Source organism: Manis pentadactyla, chromosome 11, assembly GCF_030020395.1.
Source record: "Manis pentadactyla isolate mManPen7 chromosome 11, mManPen7.hap1, whole genome shotgun sequence".
Taxonomy (NCBI): domain Eukaryota; kingdom Metazoa; phylum Chordata; class Mammalia; order Pholidota; family Manidae; genus Manis; species Manis pentadactyla.
In genome coordinates, this window is record NC_080029.1 from 124,431,861 (window position 1) to 124,459,545 (window position 27,685).

General features: G+C 37.7%; 2 protein-coding genes across 5 annotated transcripts in view; both read right to left on the reverse strand.

Moving 5' to 3' along the window:
* FBXO22 (F-box protein 22) overlaps positions 1-12,913 on the reverse strand; it is a 35,054-nt gene extending 22,141 nt beyond the window's left edge. Inside the window, exons 1-4 of the mRNA XM_036907597.2 lie at positions 12,674-12,913; positions 12,160-12,298; positions 8,210-8,297; positions 7,304-7,399 (exon numbers count right to left, since the gene is read on the reverse strand). Of these exons, the coding sequence (XP_036763492.1) occupies positions 7,304-7,399; positions 8,210-8,297; positions 12,160-12,298; positions 12,674-12,813 (463 nt within the window). The 5' untranslated portion in view covers positions 12,814-12,913. The remainder of the gene's footprint in view (positions 1-7,303; positions 7,400-8,209; positions 8,298-12,159; positions 12,299-12,673) is intronic.
* Positions 12,914-14,664: 1,751 nt separating this feature from the next.
* UBE2Q2 (ubiquitin conjugating enzyme E2 Q2) overlaps positions 14,665-27,685 on the reverse strand; it is a 115,561-nt gene continuing 102,540 nt past the window's right edge. For 3 of the 4 annotated variants that reach the window (XM_036907594.2, XM_036907593.2, XM_036907592.2), the window contains 2 exons: positions 18,073-18,139; positions 14,665-16,293 (listed from right to left, as the gene is read on the reverse strand). In XM_036907594.2, the coding sequence (XP_036763489.2) occupies positions 16,262-16,293; positions 18,073-18,139 (99 nt within the window). In that variant the 3' untranslated portion in view covers positions 14,665-16,261. Of the gene's footprint in view, positions 16,294-18,072; positions 18,140-21,443; positions 21,513-27,685 lie in introns of all 4 variants that reach the window. The other variant, XR_005029253.2, reaches the window with a different exon arrangement.

A 27,685-nucleotide genomic window follows, 5' to 3' on the forward strand; every position in this document is an offset into this window, starting at 1 on the left:
AGAAAAAAGCAGGTGTTGCAGTACTTGTATCAGGCAAAATAGATTTCAAAACAAAGAAAGTAACAAGAGATAAAGAAGGACATCACATAATGATAAAGGGGTCAGTCCAACAAGAGGATATAACCATTATAAATATATATGCACCCAATACAGGAGCACCAACATATGTGAAACAAATACTAACAGAATTAAAGGAGGAAATAGAATGCAATGCATTCGTTCTAGGAGACATCAGGATACCACTCGCTCCAAAGGACAGATCCACCAGACAGAAAATAAGTAAGGACGCAGAGGTGATGAAGAACACACTAGAACAGATGGACTTAACAGACATCTACAGAACTCAACATCCAAAAGCAACAGGATACACATTCTTCTCAAGTAGACATGGAACATTTTCCACAATAGACCACATACTAGGACACAAAAAGAGCCTCAGTAAATTAAAAAAGACTGAAATTCTACCAACCAACTTCTCAGACCACAAAGGTATAAAACTAGAAATAAATTGTACAAAGAAAGCAAAAAGGCTCACAAACACATGGAGGCTTAACAACATGCTCCTAAATAATCTATGGGTCAATGACCAAATTAAAACAGAGATGAAGCAATATATGGAGACAAATGACAACAACAGCACAAAACCCAAATTCTCTGGGATGCAGGGAAGGCTGTTCTAAGAGGAAGTATATAGCAACCCAGGCCTATTTTAAAAAGGAAGAACAATCCCAAATGAATAGTCTAAAGTCACAATTATTGACACTGGAAAAAGAACAAATGAGGCCCGAAGTCAGTAGAAGGAGGGACACAATAAAGATCAAAGAAATAAATAAAATTGAGAAGAATAAAACAATAGAAAAAAATCAATGAAGCCAAGAGCTGGGTCTTTGAGAAAATAAACAAAACAGGTAAGCCCCTAGCCAGACTTATTAAGAGAAAAAGAGAATCTACACACATCAACAGAATCAGAAATGAGGAAAAATCACGATGGACCCCGCAGAAATACAAAAAATTATTAGATAATCTATGAAAATCTATATGCTAACAAGCTGGAAAACCTAGAAGAAATGGACAATTTCCTAGAAAAATACAACCCTCCAAGACTGACCAAGGAAGAAACAGAAAATGTAAGCAGACCAATTACCAGCAACAAAATTGAATCGGTAATCAAAAAACTACCCAAGAACAAAATCCCCGGGCAAGATGCATTCACCACTGAATTTTATCAGACATATAAAAGAAGACATAATACCCATTCTCCTTAAACTTTTCCAAAAAAAGAAGAGGAGGGAATACTTCCAAACTCATTCTATGAAGCCAGCATCACTCTAATACCAAAACCAGGCAAAGACCCAACAACAACAAAAAATTACAGACAAATAACCCTAATGAACATAAATGCAAAAATACTCAAGAAAATATTAGCAAACCGAATTCAAAAATACATCAAGAAGATCATACACCATGATCAAGTGGGATTCATCTCTCTTGTAAGGATGGTACAACATTCGAAAATCCATCAACATCATCCACCACATCAACAAAAGAAAGACAAAAACCACATTATCATCTCCACAGATGCTGAAAAAGCATCTGACAAAATTCAACATCCATTCATGATAAAAACTCTCAACAAAATCGGTATAGAGGGCAAGTACCTCAACATAATAAAGGCCATATATAACAAACCCATGGCCAACATCATACTTAAGAGCGAGAAGCTGAAAGCTTTTCCTCTGAGATTGGGAACAAGACAGGGATGCCCACTCTCCCCACTGTTATTCAACATAGTACTGCAGGTCCTGGCTATGGCAATTAGACAAAACAGAGAAATACAAGGCATTCAGATTGGTAAAGAAGAAGTCAAACTGTCACTATTTGCAGATGACATGATATTGTACATAAAAAACCCTAAAGACTCCACTCCAAAACTACTAGAACTAATATCAGAATTCAGCAAAGTTGCAGGATACAAAATTAATACACAGAAGTTTGTTGATTTCCTGTACACTAAGGATCAACAAGCAGAAAGAGAAATCAGGAAAACAATTCCATTCACAATTGCATCAAAAAGAATAAAATACGTAGGAATAAACCTAACCAAGGAACTGAAAGACCTATACCCTGAAAACTACAAGACATTCTTAAGAGAAATTAAAGAGGACACTAACAAATGGAAACTCATCCCATGTTCTTGGCTAGGAAGAATTAATATCGTCAAAATGGCCATCCTGCCTAAAGCAATCTAAAGATTCAATGCAATGCCTATCAAAATACCAACAGAATTCTTCAACAAACTGGAACAAATAGTTTTAAAATTCATATGGAACCACCAAAGACCCTGAATAGCCAAACCAATCCTGAGAAGGAAGAATAAAGCAGGAAGGATCTTGCTACCCAACTTCAAGCTCTACTACAAAGCCACAGTAATCAAGACAATTTGGTACTGGCACAAGAACAGACCCACAGATCAGTGGAACAGACTAGAGTCCAGATATTAACCCAAACATATATGGTCAATTAATATATGAAAAAGATCCAGATATACAATAGGGAAATGATAGCCTCTTCAACAGCTGGTGTTGGCAAAACTGGACAGCTACATGTAAGAGAATGAAACTGGACCAATGTCTAACCCCATACACAAAAGTAAATTCAAAATGGATCAAAGATCTGAATGTAAGTCATGAAACCATAAAACTCTTAGAAAAAAACATAGGCAAAAATCTCTTGGATATAAACATGAGCGACTTCTTCATGAACGTATCTCCCCGGGCAAGGGAAATAAAAGCAAAAATGAACAAGTGGGACTACATCAAACTGAAAAGCTTCTGTATAGCAAAGGACACCACCAATAGAACAAAAAGGCATCCTACAGTATGGGAGAATATATTCATAAATGACAGATCCAATAAAGGGTTGACATCCAAAATATATAAAGAGCTCACACACCTCAACAAACAAAAAGCAAATACTCCAATAAAAAAATGCTCAAAGGAGCTGAACAGACAGTTCTCCAAAGAAGAAATTCAGATGGCCAACAGACACATGAAAAGATGCTCCACTAGTCATCAGAGAAATGCAAATTAAAACCACAATGAGGTATCACCTCACACCAGTAAGGATCGCCACCATCCAAAAGACAAACAACAACAAATGTTTGTGAGGTTATGGAGAAAGGGGAACCCTCCTACACTGCTGGTGGGAATGTAAATTAGTTCAACCATTGTGGAAAGCAGAATGGAGGTTCCTCAAAAAGCTCAAAATAGAAATACCATGTGACCCAGGAATTCCACTCCTAGGAATTTACCCTAAGAATGCAGCACTCCAGTTTGAAAAAGACAGGTGCACCCCTGTTTATCGCAGCACTATTTACAATAGCCAAGAAATGGAAGCAACCTAAGTGTCCATCAGTAGATGAATGGATAAAGAAGATGTGGTATATATACACAATGGAATATTATTCAGCCTTAAGAAGTAAACAAATCCTACCATTTGCAACAACATGGATGAGTTAGAGACGGAGAAAGACAAGTATCAAATGATTTCACTCATCTGTGGAGCGTAAGAACAAAGAAAAACTGAAGGCGCAAAACAGCAGAAGACTCACAGAACCCAAGAATGGACTAACAGTTACCAAAGGGAAAGGGACTGGGGAGGATGGGTGGGAAGGGAGGGATAAGGGAGTGGAAAAAAGAAAGGGAGCATTATGATTAGCATATATAATGTGGGGGGGTAGGGCACAGGGAGGGCTGTAAAACAGAGAAGACAAGCAGTGATTCTACAACATCTTACTACGCTGATGGACAGTGAGTGTAGTGGCGTATGTGGGGGGGACTTGGTGATGGGGGGAGTGTAGTAAGCATAATGTTCCTCAGGTAATTGTAGATTAATGATACCAAAATAAAAAAAATCAAAAAATAAAAATTGGGCCGAGGATATGAACAGACACTTCTCCAAGGAAGAAATTCAGATGGCCAAGAGGCACACAAAAAAGATGCTCCACATTGCTAATTATCAGGGAAATGCAAATTAAAACCACAATGAGATATCACCTCACACCAGTGAGAATGGCCAACATAGAAAGGAGTAGCAACAATAAACTCTGGCGATGTGGAGAAAGCAGAACCCTCCTCCACTGCTGGTGGGAATGTAAATTAGTTCAACCATTGTGGAAAGCAATATGGAAGTTCCTCAAAAAACTAAAAATAGGAATATTATTTGACCCAGGAATTCCACTCCTAATAATTTACCCAAAGGAAACAAGATCTCAGATTCAAAAAGACATATGCACCTCTATGTTTACTGCAGCACTATGTACAAAAGCCAAGACATGGAAGCAACCTAAGTGTCCATCAGTAGATTAATGGATAAAGATGTGGTACATATACACAATGGGATACTATTCAGCCATAAGAAGGAAACAAATCCTACTATCTGCAACAACATGGGTGGAGCTAGAGGGTATTATGCTCAGTAACATAAGCCAGGGGGAGAAAGACAAGTATCAAATGATTTCCCTCATTTGTGGAGTATAACAACGAAGTAAAACTGAAGGAACAAAACAGCAGCAGACACAGTCTCCAAGAAGGGACTAGCAGTTACCAAAGGGGAGGGGCGGTAGAGGGTGGGTGGGGAGGGAGGGAGAAGAGGATTGAGGGTATTATGATTAGTACACATGGTGTAGGGGGCATCACAGGGAAGTGACTGTGGCATCTTACTACACTGATGGACAGTGACTACAATGGGGTACTGGGGTGCCTTGATAACACGGGTGAATGTAGTAACCACAATGTTTTTCATGTGAAACCTTCATAAGAGTGTGTATCAATGATACCTTAATAAAAAAAAAAAAGGAACAGAAAAACAAGTCATTGTCTATTTATACAACAGACTACTCAAGAAAATGTTTTTTTTATAAATGAATAACTGATACAATGACATAAGTGAATCTCAAAAATATTCTGTTGTTAAAAAATAACATATATTGAGTGAAGGAGTCAAGACATAAAAAGAGTATGTACCACATGATTCCATTTTTATGATACCCAACAACAGGCAAAACAAATTTCTGGTCACAGAAATCAGAATTGGGGTTTCCAATTGCAGGCAGGCATTGACAAATGATAAGAAGAAATTCTGAAATGTCTTAAATTAAGTGACATAAGGGCAGAGAATGAGGGAGAGAGACAGGGAAAGGTCATTGGTCAATAGCCGCAAGTCACAGCTGAGCAGAAACTCCATGTGCCTGGATGATGTTATTTTCCCATGCATCTAGAATGTCCCCAGGACCACTGACATCCTCGTGTGTGACTAGTGTCTTTCCACCATCAACTGCCAATCCACAAGTCTTCTCAGTGGACTAACCACCTATCCCCAGACATTCCCCCCTTTGCATTAGCCCACCTTCTTTATCTACAACCAATGTGAACTTAGAGAACTTTCTTTTCTTGAGATCCTTACAAATGTTCCCTGTGTCCTGAGTCTGGTGGACATGCTGTTTTTGTGAACAGGCCTTGCTGCTGGTGAAGCAGAGACTTCCTGCGCTGGGGCTCAGCCCTCATTCCGGCTGCGTCTGCAAAGGGTCAGTGAGCCCTTTCGTTTCAGAGACTCGTTAGTCTCTGGAGTTTTTGCTTTGTCACAGGAAAAGGGCACACAGGAACTTCCTGGGGGGATGCAAGTATTCTATATGTTGACTGGCATGTTGGATACACAAAGGCATAATTTGTCAATACTCATTAAATTGTACAATTAAGACTGTTCATTTCACTATAACTTACGTTTACCTCAAGAGAAGGAAAACGACCTCTGATATATCAAAAAGAACAAATTTTCTCAAACTTGAAATTTTTCCAACCTAAAGAAGACGGGCTAGTAACAGAGAAGACAAGCATTGACTGTGCGGCATCTTACTACACTGATGGACAGTGACTGCAATGGGGCATGGGGGGCGGACTTGATAATATGGGTGAATGTAGTAACCAGTGTTTTTTCTTGTGAAACCTTCATAAGAGTGTTTATCAATGATACCTTAATAAAAATAAATTAATAAATTCCACAACAAAAAAAAAAAAAAGGAAGAAGAAGAAGGGTTAGTAGCCCAATGGTTGTTTTAGAAGCAATCAATAAACCAGCCTAAAAGAAAGGAACTCAATGAGCTATCTTGGTGAAAGTTTTGTTGGGACACGCATGGAATGGCTCAAAGAAAACACCTAGTTGTAGGGGAACCAAAACAGCAAGAAAGATGACAGGTGTGGCCAAGAAAACACAAGAGGGCAAGTCCTTACTAAAGGAGGCTGGAATGGCACCTATTCCCAACACTAAGATAGTAAGAGAGTTTGGCAGAACAGACGTGTGAAGTTAAAACTGCTTCAGAGCAAAGCAAGTACAAAAGGCAGGCCTCTGGTAGACCTCTCACCCCTCACAATGGGGTCACCCAGCTTCACCCTCCCTCGCCCACCCCCAGCACCTAGCAGAAATTTTAAAAAGGTGGAATTTGAAAATTTCTCCAGTACATGGGGTAGGGAGGTCTAAAAAAATGATGTTAAGAAATTAAAGCTATGACATTAAATATAACCCTTATCAAACATTAATTTAAGACGTAACTCATAACCCAGCACACACGATCACCCTCACCATAAAAAAAAAAAAAAAAAAGGAAAGAAATTAAAGCTATGCTTCTATACAAACATTTGTCAATGACTAGTAATGGCAAAAACTAGACCACTCATTTAAGGAAAATTCAGGCAGTTGGGATTCCAATCCGAACATCAGAACCACTATCCCAATAGAATCTCTTCCCCATCAGCTAGAGAAAACACTCAAAAATAATAAAAACCGGCTGAAATTCACAAGCAAACTTGGAAAAGGGAAGAACGCCATGCTATAAACTTCCAACAATGGTAGCTAAGCAGACAAACAGAAGTTACGCCTAATCCCAGCCCCACCTCACACCTACCCACCAGAAATAGTACTAGTTGAACTGACAAAAGCGAGATGCTCACTTAATGCTTTCTAGTTTGGAAAGAGGCAGAATGCCATCTTTTTCCTCTTAAGAGAGGCCCGTAGAAAGAAATGCTTTATATTTGGTTTATATAGACAACCCTGAGACTGGAAATATTAACCACAATAACTTAAGGAACATTAATGTAAGTCAAACAGAATACCATAGTAAATATGAATACCTTAACTGTATTTTGGGTAGCCAAAAACATAAATGTCTTTTTAAGCTACAAATAATTCACCAATCTGTAGGACCCCACATAAATACAAGGCAAGAAATCAAGCTGATATTTTCTCTTACCTACAATTCCTGGGGTCACAATTCCAAGGATTTGGCATTGTTTCGGGAATAGCTTCTCAAGGGCAAATGCTGTTTCCATTGTGGTCCTTTTCCTTGCTGTGATAATACGGCAGCAAAATTATTAAATGTCATGTATTTAAAGTTAAACCCAATGATGTGGGAGAAAAAGCAAATTCTGAGTCAAATTCAAGTCATCTTACACCAGAATGCTTTATACGGAAATCTAAAAACTTTGATGAAAACAAATGTTTTCCCATTCTGGGCCCTTATTTTATATTTTAAATCTGACCTTTAGCATCACCAGTTTTCCTTTCTGCTTTCTTCATATACTGCCTTTGCCCCAATGTTAAGTCTAGCAGCAGCTAAATTTTAGGCTTGCTACTGGTACCTTTCTGTTCAGTTGATATTAAAGCATGACTTTCTGACTGCATCAACAGTCACCTGGATTCAAATTAGACATGAAAACCCACTACCTAATTCTAACTCTGGGCCTCAGTGTGCCCATTCCAGCACACTTAGTCTGCTTCTTCTCTTAGCAAGCTAAGAGGAATGAACAACATTGGTAACTCTGGTAAATGGGTTCCTATCATCCAACACACTAAAAGGCTTGAATAGCCAAATATGCATCCTGTTTTAATAATAAAAAGAAGTACCTCAAGGATGACAGTACTTCAAAATGAGAAAACACCTTTCTAAAGAATTTGTTTCAATCATACAAAACGTTTAGAAATCAATCTTTAAAGCAAAAAGGGCTCAAAGTTCAAAGACAATATATTCATGCATTCTACAGGGAGTAGCCCAGAGCCTCAGAAAGTCAGTAACTCCCAGGACTAGGACAATATTTAACTTCAAACACAGGTACATAGGGAAACAAAAGAACCCTAAACATTTTCTTTTGATATTCACCTCTCTTGTGGCCACGACACTCTTCCAGACTAATGAAAGTTTCTGAATCGGCCATGTAAAGAACTGTCCGTGGTAAGATGTGAACATTCTGCAAAGAAAATAAAATCAGAATTGGATCACATGAATCTGTGATGCTTTCGTGGTCCCTTAATGTTTCACTCTTGGTTCCAAGTGCTGAACCCTACCCCCCGCAGGTGTCAGTGTGGGCATTCTGAGTCCATTCACTTCTCACTCACGCTCTTTCATTTTCAGCTCATTCATCTGCTGAACATCTACTATTTCTTCAAGTCAAACTCATTCCAGACTGAGTCAAGAAGTTAATTTTCATAATAATTTAAGCTTTAAACAAAAACATTATGTACCAGCAAAAGATGCCTCTTGCTTTATTTGAAAAGGCAACGCAGTAATAGGAACATCTCAGCAGCACAGGGAAGGCATACAAACGGCATCACTCCTCTTTTCACTTGCTGTAAAACTGAATATTCCAGGCCTTCATTTCCACCTTACCAATTAGTTTCCTTAAAGGAACCTTCCACTTACTATTAGCCAGACAGGCACTTCCATATATATTCTCCTACAGCTCTCTTCCTTCCTCACTTGATTTGCGTCCCTGAGGTGATAACTTAAATGCCACCTTCTCTACGAAACCTTTTCCTAGACTCCCCCAGTACCTGGGAACTTATATCCAACACCCCTTAAATCCCAGTCATTCTTATTTGTGCCTCATCTCCACTTAGAAACTGGGCTTATTCAGACTGATGTTTTTCACTATATTTCACATTACAGACAGGTGGCAAAGTGGATGAATTAAATGACAAGGGTGAGCATATTTTTCTTTCTAAGCTGGCTATTTTCATATATTTTTCCCAGCAGAAGCAAATGAAGTAGTTTTAGCAATAGCAAAGCCTCAACACTGAGACAGAATGATGACTCTCTGGTGGCCTCAGGGCTGGTAAGACACTATAGACAGAGTTTTCTCGGTCCACACCACATTTTCAAAGAATGTAATTTGGTTGACAACATTTAAAATTCCATAAAATATTTATATGAAATGTGGATTTCCAGATTCTTTTGTAAAACTCCTGTTGAAAAACTAGGCATTCTGGCAACCGAGACTGCACTCTTATTGACTGGGGCTAAATAGAGGCAAGTACTCTTGGCTTTCCCACGGCCCAGCACGCCTTAGGATGTGACACTGAGCCACCTGAGTTACATTCCTAACCTTGGAGTCAGCATTTGTGATTCCTGGGTATAGTGAGTAGAGAGATTGAAGGTTGAGTCCTGAGGTTTTATGATTCTCTCTTTTCAGGTATCTACTGAAAAGCTATTGCTGACTATTCCTTCCTAAGTTTCACTAGAAACAGTGACAGTAACAATTCTCAACATGAAATGTCCTCAAAGCACAATATGAGACAACTAAAGCTTCATCCCATTATTTAAAGATGTTCCAAATGGTAAGAAGTTTCATAATATATTTTTTTATTAAAATATTTCTAATAAAAAAGTTAAATATCAATTTTATGGCTATAAAAATATCATGTCCACTATATAATTTGGTAAACAAAGAAAACAGCATAACTTGGACAAAGTTTCCATGTTTTTGTCTCACCACACTAGAGTTTACTACAATTTATAAACTTGCTTAAGGGTATTGCTATATGAATTTTAATAACAACATTAATAATTGAGATTACTGAAAATATTGTATTCCTGGTATTGTACATACTGTGTTATATATGCACTACCTTTGCATTATTTAATCTTTACAACTTTATAAGGAGAATTGTTATCGTCTTTCCATTTTATGGAAACAGAACCTGAGGCTGAGAGAGGTTTGGTTAACATTTTCAAAGACTCAAAGCTAGTATGCAACAAAGCTGGGTTCATATCTAAGCCTGTCTGGCTGTAACAACCATTACAATGTATTTAAAGCTATATAACAATACCTGTTTTTAAAAACATTAATTAAAAAAAAAATCACACAATTACACTCCAAAATTTCTGCTAAAATTTTGACTTTCTAGTCTTTTTCTTTAGTAATTTAGATCATACTAAACATATAATTTCATAATCTGCTCTTATTTTATAGTCTCCATAGAACATCTTTATGGAAAAGTGCCTGAATTTTTTAATTTTTCAAGACTGACAAACTTATGGAAATACACCAGACAGGATTTGGGCCAAAGCACCAAGAAAGTTTTCTGCAGCCTGCCTTTGGATACTAGCCACTTTGGATCTGAGTAGGAGCCCAAATCAGGTAAGAAGAAAATCCACATGAGGAAGGGGAAACAGAAGATTGCTCACTTACGGGGCATTCACCTACTATCTAAATATATAAAGAATAATGAAAGCCAGGTTTCTCATTGTCCAAAAGAGAGGCAAAAATATGAGCTGAAAGAAAACTGGGAAGAATCCTGTGTTAGGAATTTGGATATACCTGTGTGAACTCATAAATTTCCATTAAAAAAGTTGCAAATGTGTGTAAATGTATATAACATGCACACACACACAAATGCATTTACATACACAGATTCCTTAGTTCGGTCCACTTCAACAGCAGTTAATTGTCCAGACCTTGGCTTCTAAATACCCCTCTCCACTAAAAGGATCCAGAGCTCTTTGAAGAAATGGCTGATTCAAGGACTGAAGCAGGCAAAAACACAGGAGGAGCTTAAACATCTTGTGCCAGATAGCAGGAAGTGCTCAAAGATAATGGAGTCCCCTCTAAATGATACTGAAGCCAGCTGAAGGGACTCTTACTAGCCAAACGGGGACAGTTTGGGCACCAAAACAAATACTGGTAGCAAGAAATTATATCCCATAGAATAAGAAACTAAGAGTCTAAATAGATATAACAAATGGATAAATTGAAACAGGATATTTACATAGTTTCAAAGTATCTCCCCACAAATTACTTATTAATTACAGTGGAAAAGAGTAATTTTACAGTAGCAACATTTGCCAGACACCAACTTAATCAAATCAAAGGTAATATCACTAGTAATGGGACAAAAATGGAAATCATATGCCCCAACAGGCTACAAAGAGAAGAGCACAGCATCACTTCTATGACCGAGATCAAAGATTAAAGAAATATGACAAAATCAAGAGAGTCTAAACTGAATTCTTTTATAAGGACATTACTGGAACAACTGGCAAAACCTGAATGGAATCTGAGGATTAGATGATAGAAATATATCAGTGATAATTTCCTGACTTTGATGGTCGTATGGTGGTTATGCAGAATGTTCCTGTTTGTGTGTAATGCGTCCTGAGGAATATGGGAGTGACAGACCATGAGGTCGGAGAGGTACTTTCAAAGGGCTCCTTCCCACTCCCCAGTGAACTACCACAGCCTCACCTCTGCTCAAGAGAACTGACTTCACAGCTCCTTAACCTCCCCACGCATTGCCCATCTTTTTGAAACTGGGGCCCAGAGATAAAATACAGGAGAATGGGGAAGGGGGTGGGAGAGGTGTGTGTGTCTGGGTGTAAGTATCGGGTCTTGGCTTTTTTTATGTGCCACTTAGCAGAAGTGTGTGTGTGTGCGCGTGTAAATATCTGGGGGTAAGTATTGGTTCTTGGCTTTTTTTAAGCGACACTTAGCAAAAGTCCCAACTGCCCTCCCTACGAAACAGTGACAATACTTGCTTCAAGGGAAGCAGCTAAAGGAAGAGTTCTGCACAGCATTATCATAATAGTAAAAATCTGGATATACAAAATGCCCAACATTTGCAGAACGGTCAAATAAATCATGGCACATTCTTACAATATACCGTCATTAAAACTGACGGTTACAAAATCTCTGGTCAGGAGAAAATGTTCCCCAAATTACAAAGAATAAGGCCACAGACAAAATTGGAATAAAAAAAAAAAGTTTCAGTTCTTAAAGGCTGACCCACCCAACCCTGCAGCGGACTGTGCGATACACGTCACCCCTTCTTACTCGCCTCAAGCTCCTCGGCTACGACGCGGACCAAGCAATGTTCCTCCAGGTGGCCGGCACCCGCCGAGCCCGCGGAGATCCAGGTCATACTCCGATGGGTCCGCAGCACCCTGCGCGCACACTCCCTCCACAAGCGGCACACGCTGCGGACGCGGACGCACAAAGGGTTGCGGACATTTCCCTCATCCGCGGCTCGGACGCCCACCACGCCTCCCACAGGCCCTTTCGCGCAGTAGCCGGAGATTCCTGCGGGGTCTACGGCTGCCAGGAGGGGGCGGTGTCGGGCACCGGTTTGCAGGGACGACCGGGGGTGGAGAAAACCTCCAGGCAAGCAATCTCGCGCCGCGGCCAAACGGACAAAGGAGCACGGCAGCGGGGGTACCTCGCGGACGGGGACGTCCCCTCAGGGCAGGGGTAGGGAGCCGTGGACGGCGCTAGGTCCCGATGGACTGCCCACCCCGCCCTCCCGGGCAGGCCCGCGACGTCCCGAGGTCCGCTGCCCGCTTCCCGTCTCCTACCCGGCCACCCGCAGTAACGCCTTGGCTGGCAGGAAAGTGAGGACACGCTCCACCACCTCTGCTAGGTTACTTAACACGAAGGTGCTTCGTGGGTCTGCGGAGGGCAGGTGGCGACCACCGCCGCCGCCCACCGGCTCCATTCCCCCACAACTGGCCCGAACAAGGCGTACAGAGGTTCGGACGTCGCCGTTGAAGCCGGCACCGTACCGCCGGGCCAGCACGCACTGAGCAGGCGCGCGCGCCACTTCCGGCCGGCCGGGGAGGCGGGGCTGCAGGGACGCTCACGTGACTCCGGGCCGCCTGGCTTCCGGAGCTGGTCCGCGAGCGCTCGCTTTCCGCTCGGACGCGGTGGGCCCAGCGCCCTGTAACCCTCCCAGAAACTTCTAGGCGAAATATATCCTTCTTCCCCTGCGGCGCGCTTTTTTCTTTAACGACACAGATCTTTATCTGATTCATGAGTCCTTGAAGGCGGAGACTAGGTTATATTTACACTATGCTCCTAGATGCCTGTTTTTGAACAAACTTTACTTTGAAAAAACTGAAAATCACCTTTACTCGATACCGAGTTAACTCATTTATAGCCTTCACACAAATGTAATGTAAATGTAAAACACATAAATAGCACCTACCACTGCTGTGAAAGCATGCCCCAAACTGCACTAGTTCCTTGCCATAAGAGCAGGTTCACCCGGGGCACATGCTTTGGTCCTCACCTCAGGCCTAGTAAATCACTCATGTTGAACCCAGGGGTCTATAGTTTTAACTTCCCTGTGATTCTGATGCAAGCTCAGGTTAAGAATAACAGGCAGAAGGAATCTTAAGCACAGCAGACACTGCTGTACCCCACAGAACTCCAATCCTGCTGCCACATTTTTGCTAATGAAGCCCTGACTTGATCCTCAGCTGAGAGTAAATTTGGTATAAATTAATGAGTTTCAAACATTTGGCCTCAAGATTCCTTCACACCCTTAAATATTGACATTCTCAAAGAGTTTATGTGGGTTATGTCTATTAATATTTACATTAAAAATTAAAACATTAAAATATTCACTTAAATTCATTACACATTAACGGAAATGACATTTTTATGAAACAATGCCTCCCTTCCCTTTCCCCCCTCGATTTGTGAATTGTGGCATCACTGTACATTCTGCAAACCGGCTTAATAGACGGCTAGATCTGCTGAGTTAATCTGCTACAATATGTAGCCTCTGGAAAACTCCACAATTACACTTATGAGAGAATGAGAGTGAAAATGGCAAATTCTGTTTTAGTATTAGAAAAGCAGTTTTGATCTTAAAAACTCCTATAAGGGTCTTAGGGATCTCCAGGGTTTCCCAAATCATATGTTGAGTCCAAACTAACCAGGATGGTTTCATTCTTTTCACCTGCCATTAGTTTAGAGATGGACACAGGCACCAGTTCTAGCCAAGGAAAAGCGAGGGGCAGTATGCTTGAGGTGGGGGGTGTTTCTAAAGATACCTGCACTGCCTAAGAAGACACTAAAGACAGGACAACTACCTATCTCTGGACCAAGTAACATGGCTGCATATCCAGATATAACATTCAATCTAAAGATGAAACCAACACAGAAAAATCTCAAAGCAGCAGAGCAGAACCCAAATGTCTCATACCTGGAGTTATCCTACCTCTGGATTTTTATGTGAGATAACCTGACAACTGTGTTTAAAGAGGCTATCAGTATACTGAAGGAGGCATGGATTATTCTAACTAGGGAAACTAGGGGCAGCTGTGAAGCAAACAGCACTTGAATCGACATTAAAAAATCAGTGTGGGAGAGGAAAAAGGTTGAGGGAAACCTGAGTATACCAAGTGTGTACACACCATTTATAGGTTCTTTAGCTTTATCTTGTTAAATCAATCTGCCTCTCTGCCTCTCAAGCCTCTTCCTTGACCCATCCCATCAAACAGAATCATAATCCTCTGTCAGAAACTCAATAGAGCATCTCTGAGGGAAAAAGTGACAAAGATATTTTTAAATGGTTCTTTATTCATAAACTTGATGCAAGTTTACAAAATATACTGTACATTGCCAAATAAATCTGCAATGAAAAATAAAATCCAAAAAAAACAAAGCATGGCAAATGTGCAGCTATCAGTTTGCTAGCCATAAGGATATTGAAGAATTCAATAATGTATCCAAGATTTAGCCTTAAGTTTAAGGAACTTTAATGCTTTAAAGAATTCTGCCATGTCACTTGTTATCTGAGCAAATGGCAATTAGAACTTTATACAAATGTAACCATGTGAACAAGGATGCCAGAAAATCTTTTTCTACTGTCCTTTTAGCCAAAATACAATAAAAAGGAATTAAACACACAAAATAATGCAGAAGTGCCATATCTCTCTGATGTGGCTTACAAAGTTAAAAATGAATCTTAAAGCAAATGTATAAGAAACATTTTTGAACTTTGTAACTGGTTTGTGCAGAAAAATGTGCTTCTGGATTTCATTTTTAAAGTGCTTATTTACTAGAATTTACTTTTAAATCAAACTTGGGTATATAAAAATCTATTACCAACCAAACAAGACTGATTCAGGTAAGGCAATAAAAATGGAGAGTACACTGATTTGAGTCAGGTTTTATAAACAAATAACGTATGTAGAGTTCCTATTAGTCTTTCAATGTAAAAGTCACTGTTACGACTATAGCATAAAATTTTAAATCTCCAAATTATATCTTTTTGTATTTATCTTTTGCAGCTTTTGCTCAAGAAGTCTTTTGCCAATCACCTTATAAGTTTTATTAATTTACAAATGATTGCAACAGCCCTGTTAATAAAATGGAAACATAAAATGACATAGTATTTTAAATAACTAAAAGCTCTATTCTGCATCTCTTCTTCATAAGAAATATTGAACCAACAAGCAGCAGATTCAGCCCAGCAAGACTCTGGTGCCCCGGTGGAAATTACTACTTACAAGCCTTAATTTGGCACAGCCTTGCTTCACTTTGCCTAAAAAGTACAATATATTTCGGTTAAGAGTATATCATCAAGAACAGTTCATATTCTCACAGAGCCATAAAAAATTTTTAACAATTTAATGAGTAGGTTTCCTGTCATTATTTTGGCAATACCATAAAATGGTTTTAAACTGGAAAAGCTACTGTGATTTAGAAGACCTCAAGTTTTCTAAACCAATTATTAAAAATCAATTAAACTTTGATTGGCTCTAAATGGAGCAATATATTGCAAGTACTCATAACAGACAAGCTCAAGGTGGGAACATTACCCTAATACTGCAACTTCTATTACCTGATGCTGACTTGCTTGCTTAAAAGATTTCACCTTTTAAGAAAAAGAGTTGATTGATAAGGAGTGGCCAATATGTGTATTTATTAGGAAAAATAAGAAAAGGCCCCACTGCTTAGTCAAGATATCTAAAATGAGCAAAATGAAAAGCCTGTGACTTATACTGTATGTCAGTTGACAGATTATCCACTAAAATATCTATTGACTAATGTCTTCGGTACTGCTGTTATAGGGGCACTCAAAGCTTGTGTCTGCATGTTGGAAAGATGTTCTTTAAAGCAACATTGGTCCAAACATACAACAGTCAACACATTTAGCCATCTTCCTTTGGAGGGGTGTACCAGCCTAAAACAGAATGGAAAAAAAAGTTAATATTTTAATTCCTAAACTAACTAGGAGAAATGGCATTTTATTAAAGTCAGCTACTTTCTCTACTCTTATTTTTCATGTTTAAACATAACTGTAAAAATTAAACTTACACTTGGGTTGGTAACACAGCATTTTCATATATTCTCAATACAAAGTTATTTTCTATGAATAAACTGTACTTGAGTTTTTAATATAAGATCTTTATATTAATGGCATTTCTAGCTGAAGATGACAGTACGGAATATTAGGTTTTATATTCCATTTCAATTCTGTGTTTGAAAGTAAACCTCACTAAAAATAACTATGTCCCAAACAAAATGCTGGCATTTTAAAATAAGAGGGACTTGGAATGTCATCAGTGCAGTGATGTCACTGCACCAGTAAGGAAGCCAGGTGGCATGTCTCAGTGACTATGCCTATCATCAGAGAGCAGATGCCAAACTAGAATCCATCTCCTGATTCTGAATCTATTGCTCTTTCACCATGGCCAACCTTATACGTATCCACACTTTCAAACAAACTTTCCATAAACATTTTAAAAAGCTGATTACAATGGTTGCTTTAACAAAAAATAAGAAGAAAAAATGTGACTGTTTCCCAGACTCCTTTTCTATAGGAAGGGAAATGGGACTAAAGTGCTGTTTGGTATGAAATAGCCACTGGAACAGTGCTGACTCCACCAGTATTTGTGAAACAGCCACATGGTTATGAAGTACTACAGGCATCCATGGATCTACTAAATTAGCATACTGGAAACTATTATAATGAAAAATCCAGCCTTGCTCTCAGTTTTATTTCCCTCTTCAGAGCTTGAAAACTGTTTCAGCTGAAATAGTCCCTGAAAAAGTGATGTTTGCTCTTTCATTAAAACTAAAAACACAAAATACAAATCTTAAGTCACAAGCTACCACATTTCTAGCAAAGAACACTTTAAGTAATCTCCTTAAAGAAAACTACTTCCTATTAATTTATTTACTCTGCACAAAAACAGCATCAGTTTCACTACTGTGACTGCAATGAGTACCTTATTATCAGCACTCAGTTACAAAGTGCTATGCATCACAGTACTCTTTTTTTTTTCCCCCTCACAAGTTTGGCAAGACAGGCATTACACCATTTTAGAGATGAGAAAAGGGGCCGAGAGGTAATCTGGCTCGTTCGGGGCCAGAGCTAGTGAGTGACCCAGATGGCACATTAAAAAGAGATCTTCTGATTCCAAGTCTATGTGTTTTACTACCTCACTGTAAGAGACAAAAACCCAAGGCAAAACTTAAGTAAAGTCAGCAATGTTTATGAAAGACATTTTAAGAATTTAAAAAAAATATACAACCCAAATACTCTTACACATATACTGAAAGCAGAACTATTTCTACTTGGATAAATGTGTAAGACTGTAGTAGTCTGAAGATGTTTCAGAAACAGCTGGTTTATGTTCCTGACTGAATTCACTCAAAGAACAAGAACTCCACATAGAGAGACTCCTTTAGCTCAGTTCTTATCCTTGTGTCATACATTTCAAGTGAGCAAAGTGATTCATCCTTTAATCTAGCAAAAATCTTGATTGACTCAGAAGTTCTAAGGCCAAGTATTTAGGATACAAAGATTTTGAATGAAGCACAGTGTGTATATCCTCAAGATAATTTTTTTCTATGTGGTAACATAAGAAATTAAAGCAAAAACAGAAAAACAGGATATGTATCAACAGTACATTATGTAAAACTTCATAAATGGCAATACTTATTGAATTAAACATACCATTTTTCTCATGTATCTGTACAATGGAATTATAGGATTGCTGGGCTCTTGCTAGATTATATTGATTCTGAAAGAGAATTATAGATTTCAAATCAAGACTGTAAGTGATGAAGTTCATTACAAATAAATCTACAGATGCATCACTGCTGTACTCAGAACATAGAAAACTGAATTATATTTCCATTTCAAACATAATTTTAACAATAACCCCACATTTCTTAATTTCACTATTCTCTACCATTTTCCAAACTAATGAGTCAAGTTAAAGGATGGTATTTGGACATGTGTAGAACTCTAACTGTCCTTCATAACTTGTATCCAGAAAAACAAACTATAAAATATTACCTTCAGATAACATTAAGCTTTAAGGACTACACATATGAATGACATTTTCAGTTAAAAATCTAAAGATGTCCATCACTGGCACCAAGCCACGACTAAAGGAGTCCTCTCTTATGGTAATCTCTTTTAGAACTACTTTTGGGGGCAAATTTAGGATTAATTTTATCCCCATCAGTACACCTGACTGATGTCTTAACTTCCAATTAATGTATCATGAGCACTCTCCACAGTGGTATACACATATTATTGTCAGAGAATTTAATAATAAAATTCATATAGCACAAGAATAAAAAATGTATAAAATCATTCTAAGTGAAAAACTCTTCTTCCTACCTGTCCTCAACTGCCCAGTCCCTCCCTTCATCTATCTTCCTTCCTGCACCCAAGTTAGCTACTGTTAGTAGCTTCTTCTGTCTCCTTATTATACAAGAAAATTCATGTACAGCCTACTATTAGCCACCGTCTCCTGCTTTCTACCTCCAAAACAAATGGTAGGTAACATGATACAGATAGTATTCTGCCCCTTTTCTCACTTAATATATCTTGGACCTTGTCCCGTATCAGTACACAAAAGACTACCTTTATTTTAAAACAGTGCAATATTTCATTGTATGGATAGTCAAATATCTAATCAGTCCATCCCCAATTGGTGAACATTTAGGTTTTCAATATTTTGCTGTTACAGTGTTGTAGTGAGCAACCTTGTACATATTTTCATAACCTTGTCAAAAGGGTCAAAAGACACATATACATCTTTGTAATTTTGAAGTGTTGCTAAATTGCCCTCTACAGGATTGTATAAATGTGTTTGCCCACCAGCTGTGTATGAAAGTGCCTCTATACAGCCTCACCAAAGTACTTCTTTAAACCTTTGTTAATTTTTGACAATATAATAGATGGAAGATGGACTCTTGGTATAGTTTTGATTTACATTTCTTTTATTTAGTGCGGCTGAACATGTCTCCATATGTTCATAAGCTATTTGTTTCTCTAAACAGACTTTCAATATTTTTTCTTTTTCTATAGAGATCTTTTTCAATTTCGAAGACTCTAAAAATAGTGAAGCCCTCCCATACATAATGCATCTAAAAATCTAAAACATAAATTGTGCCACAGTGTTATCTCCAAGTTTAATGAAAAAAAGTGTTATTTATTTAGTCTGTATTTTTAAAAAAAGGACAAATAAAGGAGAAACTGACTGTACATAATAAAATACACATACACTGAAACTCTGAAATGATCATGAAACACTTACTTCTTAACCCTACTGCCCACCTACTAAAGGTGCAAAGAGAAAATAAGAACATTAGCTTTCCCCATTCTCGGTAGTCAACAGCATGATATTCAAATTCTAGTTCAAAGGGAATGTTACCACAGACGCTTTACTGTATGGGAAGTTAGTCCTATTTTCTAGCTCACTGATGTCTGCTTATGTCTTTATTAATCCCTTCCTTCTAGTTTCCTCCAGTTTATTTGATAGTCCTTTCAAACCCTGACTTAGAAGCTTGACTCATTTTTCTTTTTTTAATGACATGAGGATTTTAAGGCAATGAGTATTCCTCTGAGCTCTCCATTAGTTTTTGATTTGTAGTGATTTCATTATTGCTATTCTCTAGATATTCCGCAATTTCAATTTCAAATAACTGTTTAAGTTTTTAAAAATTCCACAAAAGGAACATTTGTTTTCTGGTTTTGTTCTTAATTTATAGTTTTATTTAATTAGGATCAGAGAATGACCTCTGTCCTTTTTTTACTTTCAGAATTTGAAGTTTTCTTGAGAAGAATTTCATGAATGTTCCAGATATGTAAACAGATAGAAGAGTGGTAGAGGAGACAGAATTTTAGTATTTTCATTATGTTTCAGTTCTAAGTATTTTAAAATTTTCATATGATCTTTAACCATGATTTGTAAGTATTAAATGTCCAAATTCATGTATATTTTTATTAATCTTTTCATAATTGCCTTCTAATCTTAACTGCATCAATATTTCAATTATATGGCTTTTAAATATTCTGACTTGCTTTATGGATTAATTTATGAATTTTTCATATTTCATATATGCTTAGAAAGGATATGAAGTTTCTGATTATGGGGTACTGAGCTCTGTATCTGTCCATTAGACCAAGCTTGCTAAATGGTTCTTCAAATCTACACGTTTTACATATCTGTTTAACATCATGAGCAAGATAGGTTAAAATCTCCCACTATTTGTCAATTTCTCCTGTGGGTCTAACAGGCTTTTTATGTGCATTTTGAAGCTATTTTAATTGGTATGTAAAGTGAAAAATCATATCCTCCTGGTTACAGAGCTTTTTATTATATAGTCATTGCTAATACTTTGTGTTCTAAAATCATACTTTGATACAACAGCTATATCACCTTTTTTATTAGTGTATACTGCCATATTTTTATCACCTTTCATTAAAAAAAAACTTTCAATCTTTTTGTATGCTCACATTTTAAATATACTTCTTAAAAATCTCTGGATTTTACCAATTCAGTGTCACTGGTAACATTAAGTCCATTTACACTTGTGACTAATTTACTTCAACTTGCTTCTACTACCTTACTTTCTGACTTCCATTTCTCTTGCTTTTTAGTATAACTTTATTATCTCCTACTGGGATTCCAGTAAGATATTTTAGACCTGTAATGATTGCTACCTCTTAACTTCTGCCATACTGTCTATGCTCGTGTCTCTCAGCGCAACACTCTTGAGTTATTTCTTCTAATCAATTCTCTTTTCTGATGTCTAATCTATTGGGTTTCTCATTTCAATGATTGTATTTTTCATTTCTATAAATTCTACTTCATTCGTTTTCAGATCTGTCTCATAATTCCTGATGGTCTTATTGTTTGCTCAACTTTATGAGTCTTTTTCTTTACGTTACACCTTACATATAACTATTTCTCAATTCTAAATATCATAAGTCTTCATTCTACTTATGATAATTCCAAAACCCAAAGTCTTTAGTAATATCTGTTATTCATTCATCCTGCCAATTCTCATTTATGTTGGATAGCCTACCTGTGTGCTTGTGATCTTTTCCCTGATAATTCACATTTGCTTGCTCTTTATCTCTGGGACTCCTGTAGGCTTAAATCAGAAAAGCATTCATCTAAAGAGTATCTGTATCTGCTTCTGATGAGAACTGTGGATACAACTAACATAAGACCAGTTTAGCCCCCTTGGAGAATCTCAGGATTTTGCAAGGTTCTCAGATTTAGTTACTCAACCTTGCTCGTTTATAAATAGAAGACTGGACTGGTAAATATAGGTAGAAATTCCTACCCCTAGCCCCACCCCCAGAAGTAAAAACTGAGTCAGATCTCTCACTGAATGTGAGCACTCACTAGAGAATTCTGTAAGTAAATAACTAGAGGTCTGTGGGCAGCAAGGAAATGACAGGTGCCTTTCCTGGTTGTAGAAATAGATTAGGATACTCCAGGATTTTACTATTTAACTCAAAACTGTCATGCCCTGCATATAGTGAGTGTCAGCTTGTTAGGATGTTATCTTGCCAATCTAAACCCCAAATTCCTGATAAAAGTCATTAATAGCAGACCTCTACTTTAGAAGGCTTTCTCACTAGTAAGGCCTAGAATTTATGTACTCCATGTTATCAGAACAGAAAACTACCCTGGCCAACATTCTTCTGCCCATGGCATCCTCTTAGCTCCTGCTTGCTGAGCCTATGGGAGCTAATGGAGAGACTATACAATGACTCTTGCCTGCCATAGAGTTGCAGATCCTCAGCTTCATCAGTTTGACCCTATCTCCAAACGTCAGGTGTACTAATGGACAACTTCTTTTGTTTTCCAGTACTTACGTATATTTGCATCATTTTAGTAATATTTCCAAGAGACAAACTCATTTATTTTGAACCAACAGCTGAGAGTATCTTATAAAATATTCCATCTTCTAAGACGTACCTGTATGCAAATGTATTTAAGGGGTCTGACTTAACATTCTGTGCAAAATGGTTATATTTACTTGCTAAGAAAACAACAAATCATGGAAATGTAAAAGGTTTAAAGCAATTATATTGACAGTGAGTGATTCCAGGAGGACTATAGCATTGAACAAAGATAAAGTGTTGGTATTACAGAATTTCAAAACTAGAACAGACTTAGAATATCCAGACCAACTGTACTTCAGGTAAAGACACACAGGCCCAGAGAGGTAAGTTTACACATAGAGTTATCAGTAAAATGCTCTTTCAATTACTCAAAAAGATCATTGTTCTAAGCCTTTCCTATTTTCTTTCTTAAAAAGAATAACCTAACAGAATTAAAAGAGGAAACAGAATGCAATGCATTCATTCTAGGAGACTTCAACACACCACCCATTCCAAAGGACAGATCCATCAGACAGAAAATAAATAAGGACACAGAGGCACTGAACAATACACTACAACAGATGGACCTGACAGACATCTACAGAACTCTACACACAAGAGCAGCAGAATACACATTCTTCTTAAGTGCACATGAAACATTTTCCAGAATAGGCCACATACTCAGACACAAAACGAGCCTCAGTAAATTAAAAAAGATTGAAATTCTACCAACCAACTTCTCATACCACAAAGGTATAAAACTAGAAATAAATTGTACAAAGAAAACAAAAAGGCTCACAAACACATGGAGGCTTAACAACACGCTCCTAAATAATCAATGGAGCAATGACATTAAAAAAGAGATCAAGCAATATATGGAGACAAATGACAACAACAGCACAAAGCCAAAACTTCTGTGGGATGCAGCGAAGGCAGTTCTAAGAGGAAAGTACATAGCAATCCAGGCCTACTTAAAGAAGGAAGAACAATTCCAAATGAATAGTCTAAAGTCACAATTATTGAAACTGGAAAAAGAAGAACAAATGAGGTCCAATGGCAGCAGAAGGAGGGACACAATAAAGATCAGAGAAGAAATAAATAAAATTGAGAAGAATAAAACAATAGAAAAAATTAATGAAACCAAGAGCTGGTTCTTTGAGAAAATAAACAAAATAGATAAACCCCTAGCCAGACTTATTAAGAGAAAAAGAAAATCTACACACATCAACAGAATCAGAAATGAGAAAGGAAAAATCAAGACAGACCCCACAGAAATACAAAGAATTATTAGAGAATACTTTGAAATTTTATATGCTAACAAGCTGGAAAACCTAGAAGAAATGGACAACTTTCTAGAAAAATACAACCTTCCAAGACTGACCAAAGAAGAAACAGAAAATGTAAACAGACCAATTACCAGCAATGAAATTGAATCGGTAATCAAAAAACTACCCAAGAACAAAACCCCCAGACCAGATGGATTCACCAATGAATTTTATCAGACATATAGAGAACACATAATACCCATTCTCCTTAAAGTTTTTCAAGAAATAGAAGAGGAGGGAATATTTCCAAACTCATTCTATGAAGCCAGCATCACTCTAATGCCAAAAGCAGGCTCAGACACCACCAAAAAAGAAAATTACAGACCAATATCCCTGATGAACGTAGATGCAAAAATACTCAACAAAATATTAGCAAACAGAATTCAAAAATACATCAAGAGGATCATACACCATGACCAAGTGGGATTCATCACAGGGATGCAAGGGTGGTACAACATTCAAAAATCCATCAACATCACCCACCACATCAACAAAAAGGAAAAAAACCACATGATCATCTCCATAGACACTGAAAAAGCATTTGACAAAATTCAACATCTATTCATGATAAAAATTCTCAACAAAATGGGACCATTGTCTAATCCCATACACAAAAGTAAACTCAAAATGGATTAAAGACCTGAACATCAACAAAAAGAAGGAAAAAAAACCACATGATGTTCCCCATAGATGCTGAAAAAGCATGACAAAATTCAACATACATTCACGATAAAAACTCTCAACAAAATGGGTACAGAGGGCAAGTACGTCAACATAATATAGGCCATATATGACAAATCCACAGCCAACAATATACTTCTTAACAGCGAGAAGCTGAAAGCTTTTCACCTAAGATCAGGAACAAGACAGGGATGCCCACTCTCCCCACTGTTATTCAACATAGTACTGGAGGTACTAGCCATAGCAATCAGACAAAACAAAGAAATACAAGGCATCCAGATTGGTAAAGAAGAAGTTAAACTGTCACTATTTGCAGATGACATGATATTGTAAATAAAAACCCTAAAGAATCCACTCCAAAACTATTAGAACTAATATCTGAATTCAGCAAAGTTGCAGGACACAAAATTAATACACAGAAATCTGTTGCTTTCCTATACACCAACAAAGAACTAGCGGAAAGAGAAATCAGGAAAAAAATTCCATTCACAATAGCATCAAAAAGAATAAAATACGTAGGAATAAACCTAACCAAGGAAGTGAAAGACCTGTACTCTGAAAACTACAAGACACTCTTAAGAGAAATTAAAGAGGTCACTAACAAATGGAAACTCATCCCATGTTCTTGGCTAGGAAGAATTAGTATTGTCAAAATGACCATCCTGCCTAAAGCAATCTACAGATTCAATGCAATGCCTATCAAATTCTTCAACGAACTGGAACAAATAGTTCTAAAATTCATATGGAACCACAAAAGGCCCCGAATAGCCAAAGCAATCCTGAGAAGCAAGAATATAGCAGGAAGGATCTCGCTTTCCAACTTCAAGCTCTAATACAAAGCCACAGCAATCAAGACAATTTGGTACTGGCACAAGAACAGACCCACAAAGGAGTGGAACAAAACAGAGAGTCCAGATATTAACCCAAACATATATGGTCAATTAATAAGCAATAAAGGCGACATGGACAAACAATGGGAAAATGACAGCCTCTTCAACAGCTGGTGTTGGCAAAACTGGACAGCTACATGTAAGAGAATGAAATTGGACCATTGTCTAATCCCATACACAAAAGTAAACTCAAAATGGATCAAAGACCTGAATGTAAGTCATGAAACCATAAAACTCTTAGAAAAAACATAGGCAAAAATCTCTTGGACATAAACATGAGCAACTTCTTCATGAACATATCTCCCTGGGCAAAGGAAACAAAAGCTAAAATGAACAAATGGGACTCTATAAAGCTGAAAAGCTTCTGTACGTCAAAGGACACCATCAACAGAACAAAAAGGCATCCTACAGTATGGGAGAATATATTCATAAATGACAGATCTGACAAAGGGTTGACACCCGAAATATATAAGCAGCTCACGCACCTCAAGAAACAAAGAGAAAATAATCCAATTAAAAAATGGGCACAAGATCCGTGGATGTTTTGTTGCCCTTGTCTAGCTTGGATTAACACATAGTCTACAGGCACACACCTGATCATCTACATTTGCTCTCTTACAACACTAAACTAAGTTTTCTACCTTTATCTTACATCTACCTACCACTTCAGCATTTTATTAAAAAAAAAAATAATAATAATAATAAGGGAGAAATGTGGGATCCACATATAAATCAAGTATAAAAATCAAACGAATATTCATATTTGACCTGATTGTTTATGGTTCATAATGCGTGATCAAAACCGAAAGTTTCTGTGATGACTGCCCTTGCACTGTTCACCATGTAAGAACTTATTCACTATGTAAGAATTTGTTCACCATGTAAGAACTTGTTCATTATACTTTAGAAGACTGGAGACTGTTGAGAATTAGGCTTGGGGTTGATTAATGATTGTACATTGAGGCCCCTATACAGAATTTTATTGTTGTTAACAACCATTTGATCAATAAATATAAGATATGCCCTCTCAAAAAAAAACAAAAAACAAAACAAAACAAAAATGGGCACAGGATCTGAACAGACACTTCTCCGAAGAAGAAATTCAGATGGCCAACAGACACATGAAAAGATGCTCCACATTGCTAATCATCAGAGAAATGCAAATTAAAACCACAATGAGATATCACTTCACACCAGTAAGGATCGCCACCATCCAAAAGACAAACAACAAATGCTGGCAAGATTATGGAGAAAGGGGAACCCTTCTACACTGCTGGTGGGAATGTAAATTAGTTCAACCATTGTGGAAAGCAGTATGGAGGTTCCTCAAAAAACTCAAATAGAAATACCATTTGACCCAGGAAATCCACTGCTAGGAATTTACCCTAAGAATGCAGCAGCCCAGTTTGAAAAAGACATATGCATCCCCCTGTTTATCGCAGCACTATTTACAATAGCCAAGAAATGCAAACAACTTAAGTGTCTGTCAGTAAAGGAATGGATAAGGAATATGTGGTACATATACACAATGGAATATTATTCAGCCATAAGAAGAAAAAAAATCCTACCATTTGCAACAACATGGATGGAGCTAGAGGCGGAGAAAGACAAGTATCAAATGATTTCACTCATATGTGAAGTATAAGAACAAAGAAAAAACTGCAGGAACAAAACAGCAGCAGAATCACAGAACCCAAGAATGGACAACAGTTACCAAAGGGAAAGGGAATGGGTAGGATGGGTGGAAAGGGAGGGATAAGGGAGGGGGAAAAGAAAGGGGGCATTAAGATTAGTGTGTATAATATGGGGGGAGGCAAGGGGAGGGCTGAACACAGAGAAGACAAGTAGTGACTCTACAGCATCTTACTATGCTGATGGACAGTGACTATAATGGGGTTTGTGGGGGGTGGATTTGGTGAAGGGGGAATTCTAGTAAACATAATGTTCCTCATGTAACTGTAGATTAATGATACCAAAAAATAAAAATTGAAGGAACAAAACAGCAGCATACTCACAGAACCCAAGAATGGACTAACAGTTACCAAAGGGAAAGGGACTGGAGAGAATGGGAGGGAAGGGAGGGATAAGGGGTGGGGGGACAAGGGGGAACATTACGATTAGCATGTATAATGTGTGTGTGGGGCACGGGGGTGCTGTGCAACACAGAGAAGACAAGTAGTGATTCTACAGCATCTTACTACGCTGATGGACAGTGACTGTAATGGGGTATGTAGGGGGGACTTGGTGATGGGGGGACTCTAGTAAACATAATGTTCCTCATGTAATTGTAGATTAATGATACCAACAACAGAAAAAAAGAATAACCATGATGAAATTTAACATCAAGTTCTACATATAAATAAATGCTAGGAAGAAAACTTAAAAGACCAAAAGTATACCAAAGTGTTAATAGTATTTCTAGCTAGTCATGTGACTTAAATATTTTGGTATTTTTTTCTACTTTAGAAACTATAGTAAGCATAAATTTTCTCACAATAAAAATAAACTTTTGGTATTCAAATACATAATCATCGA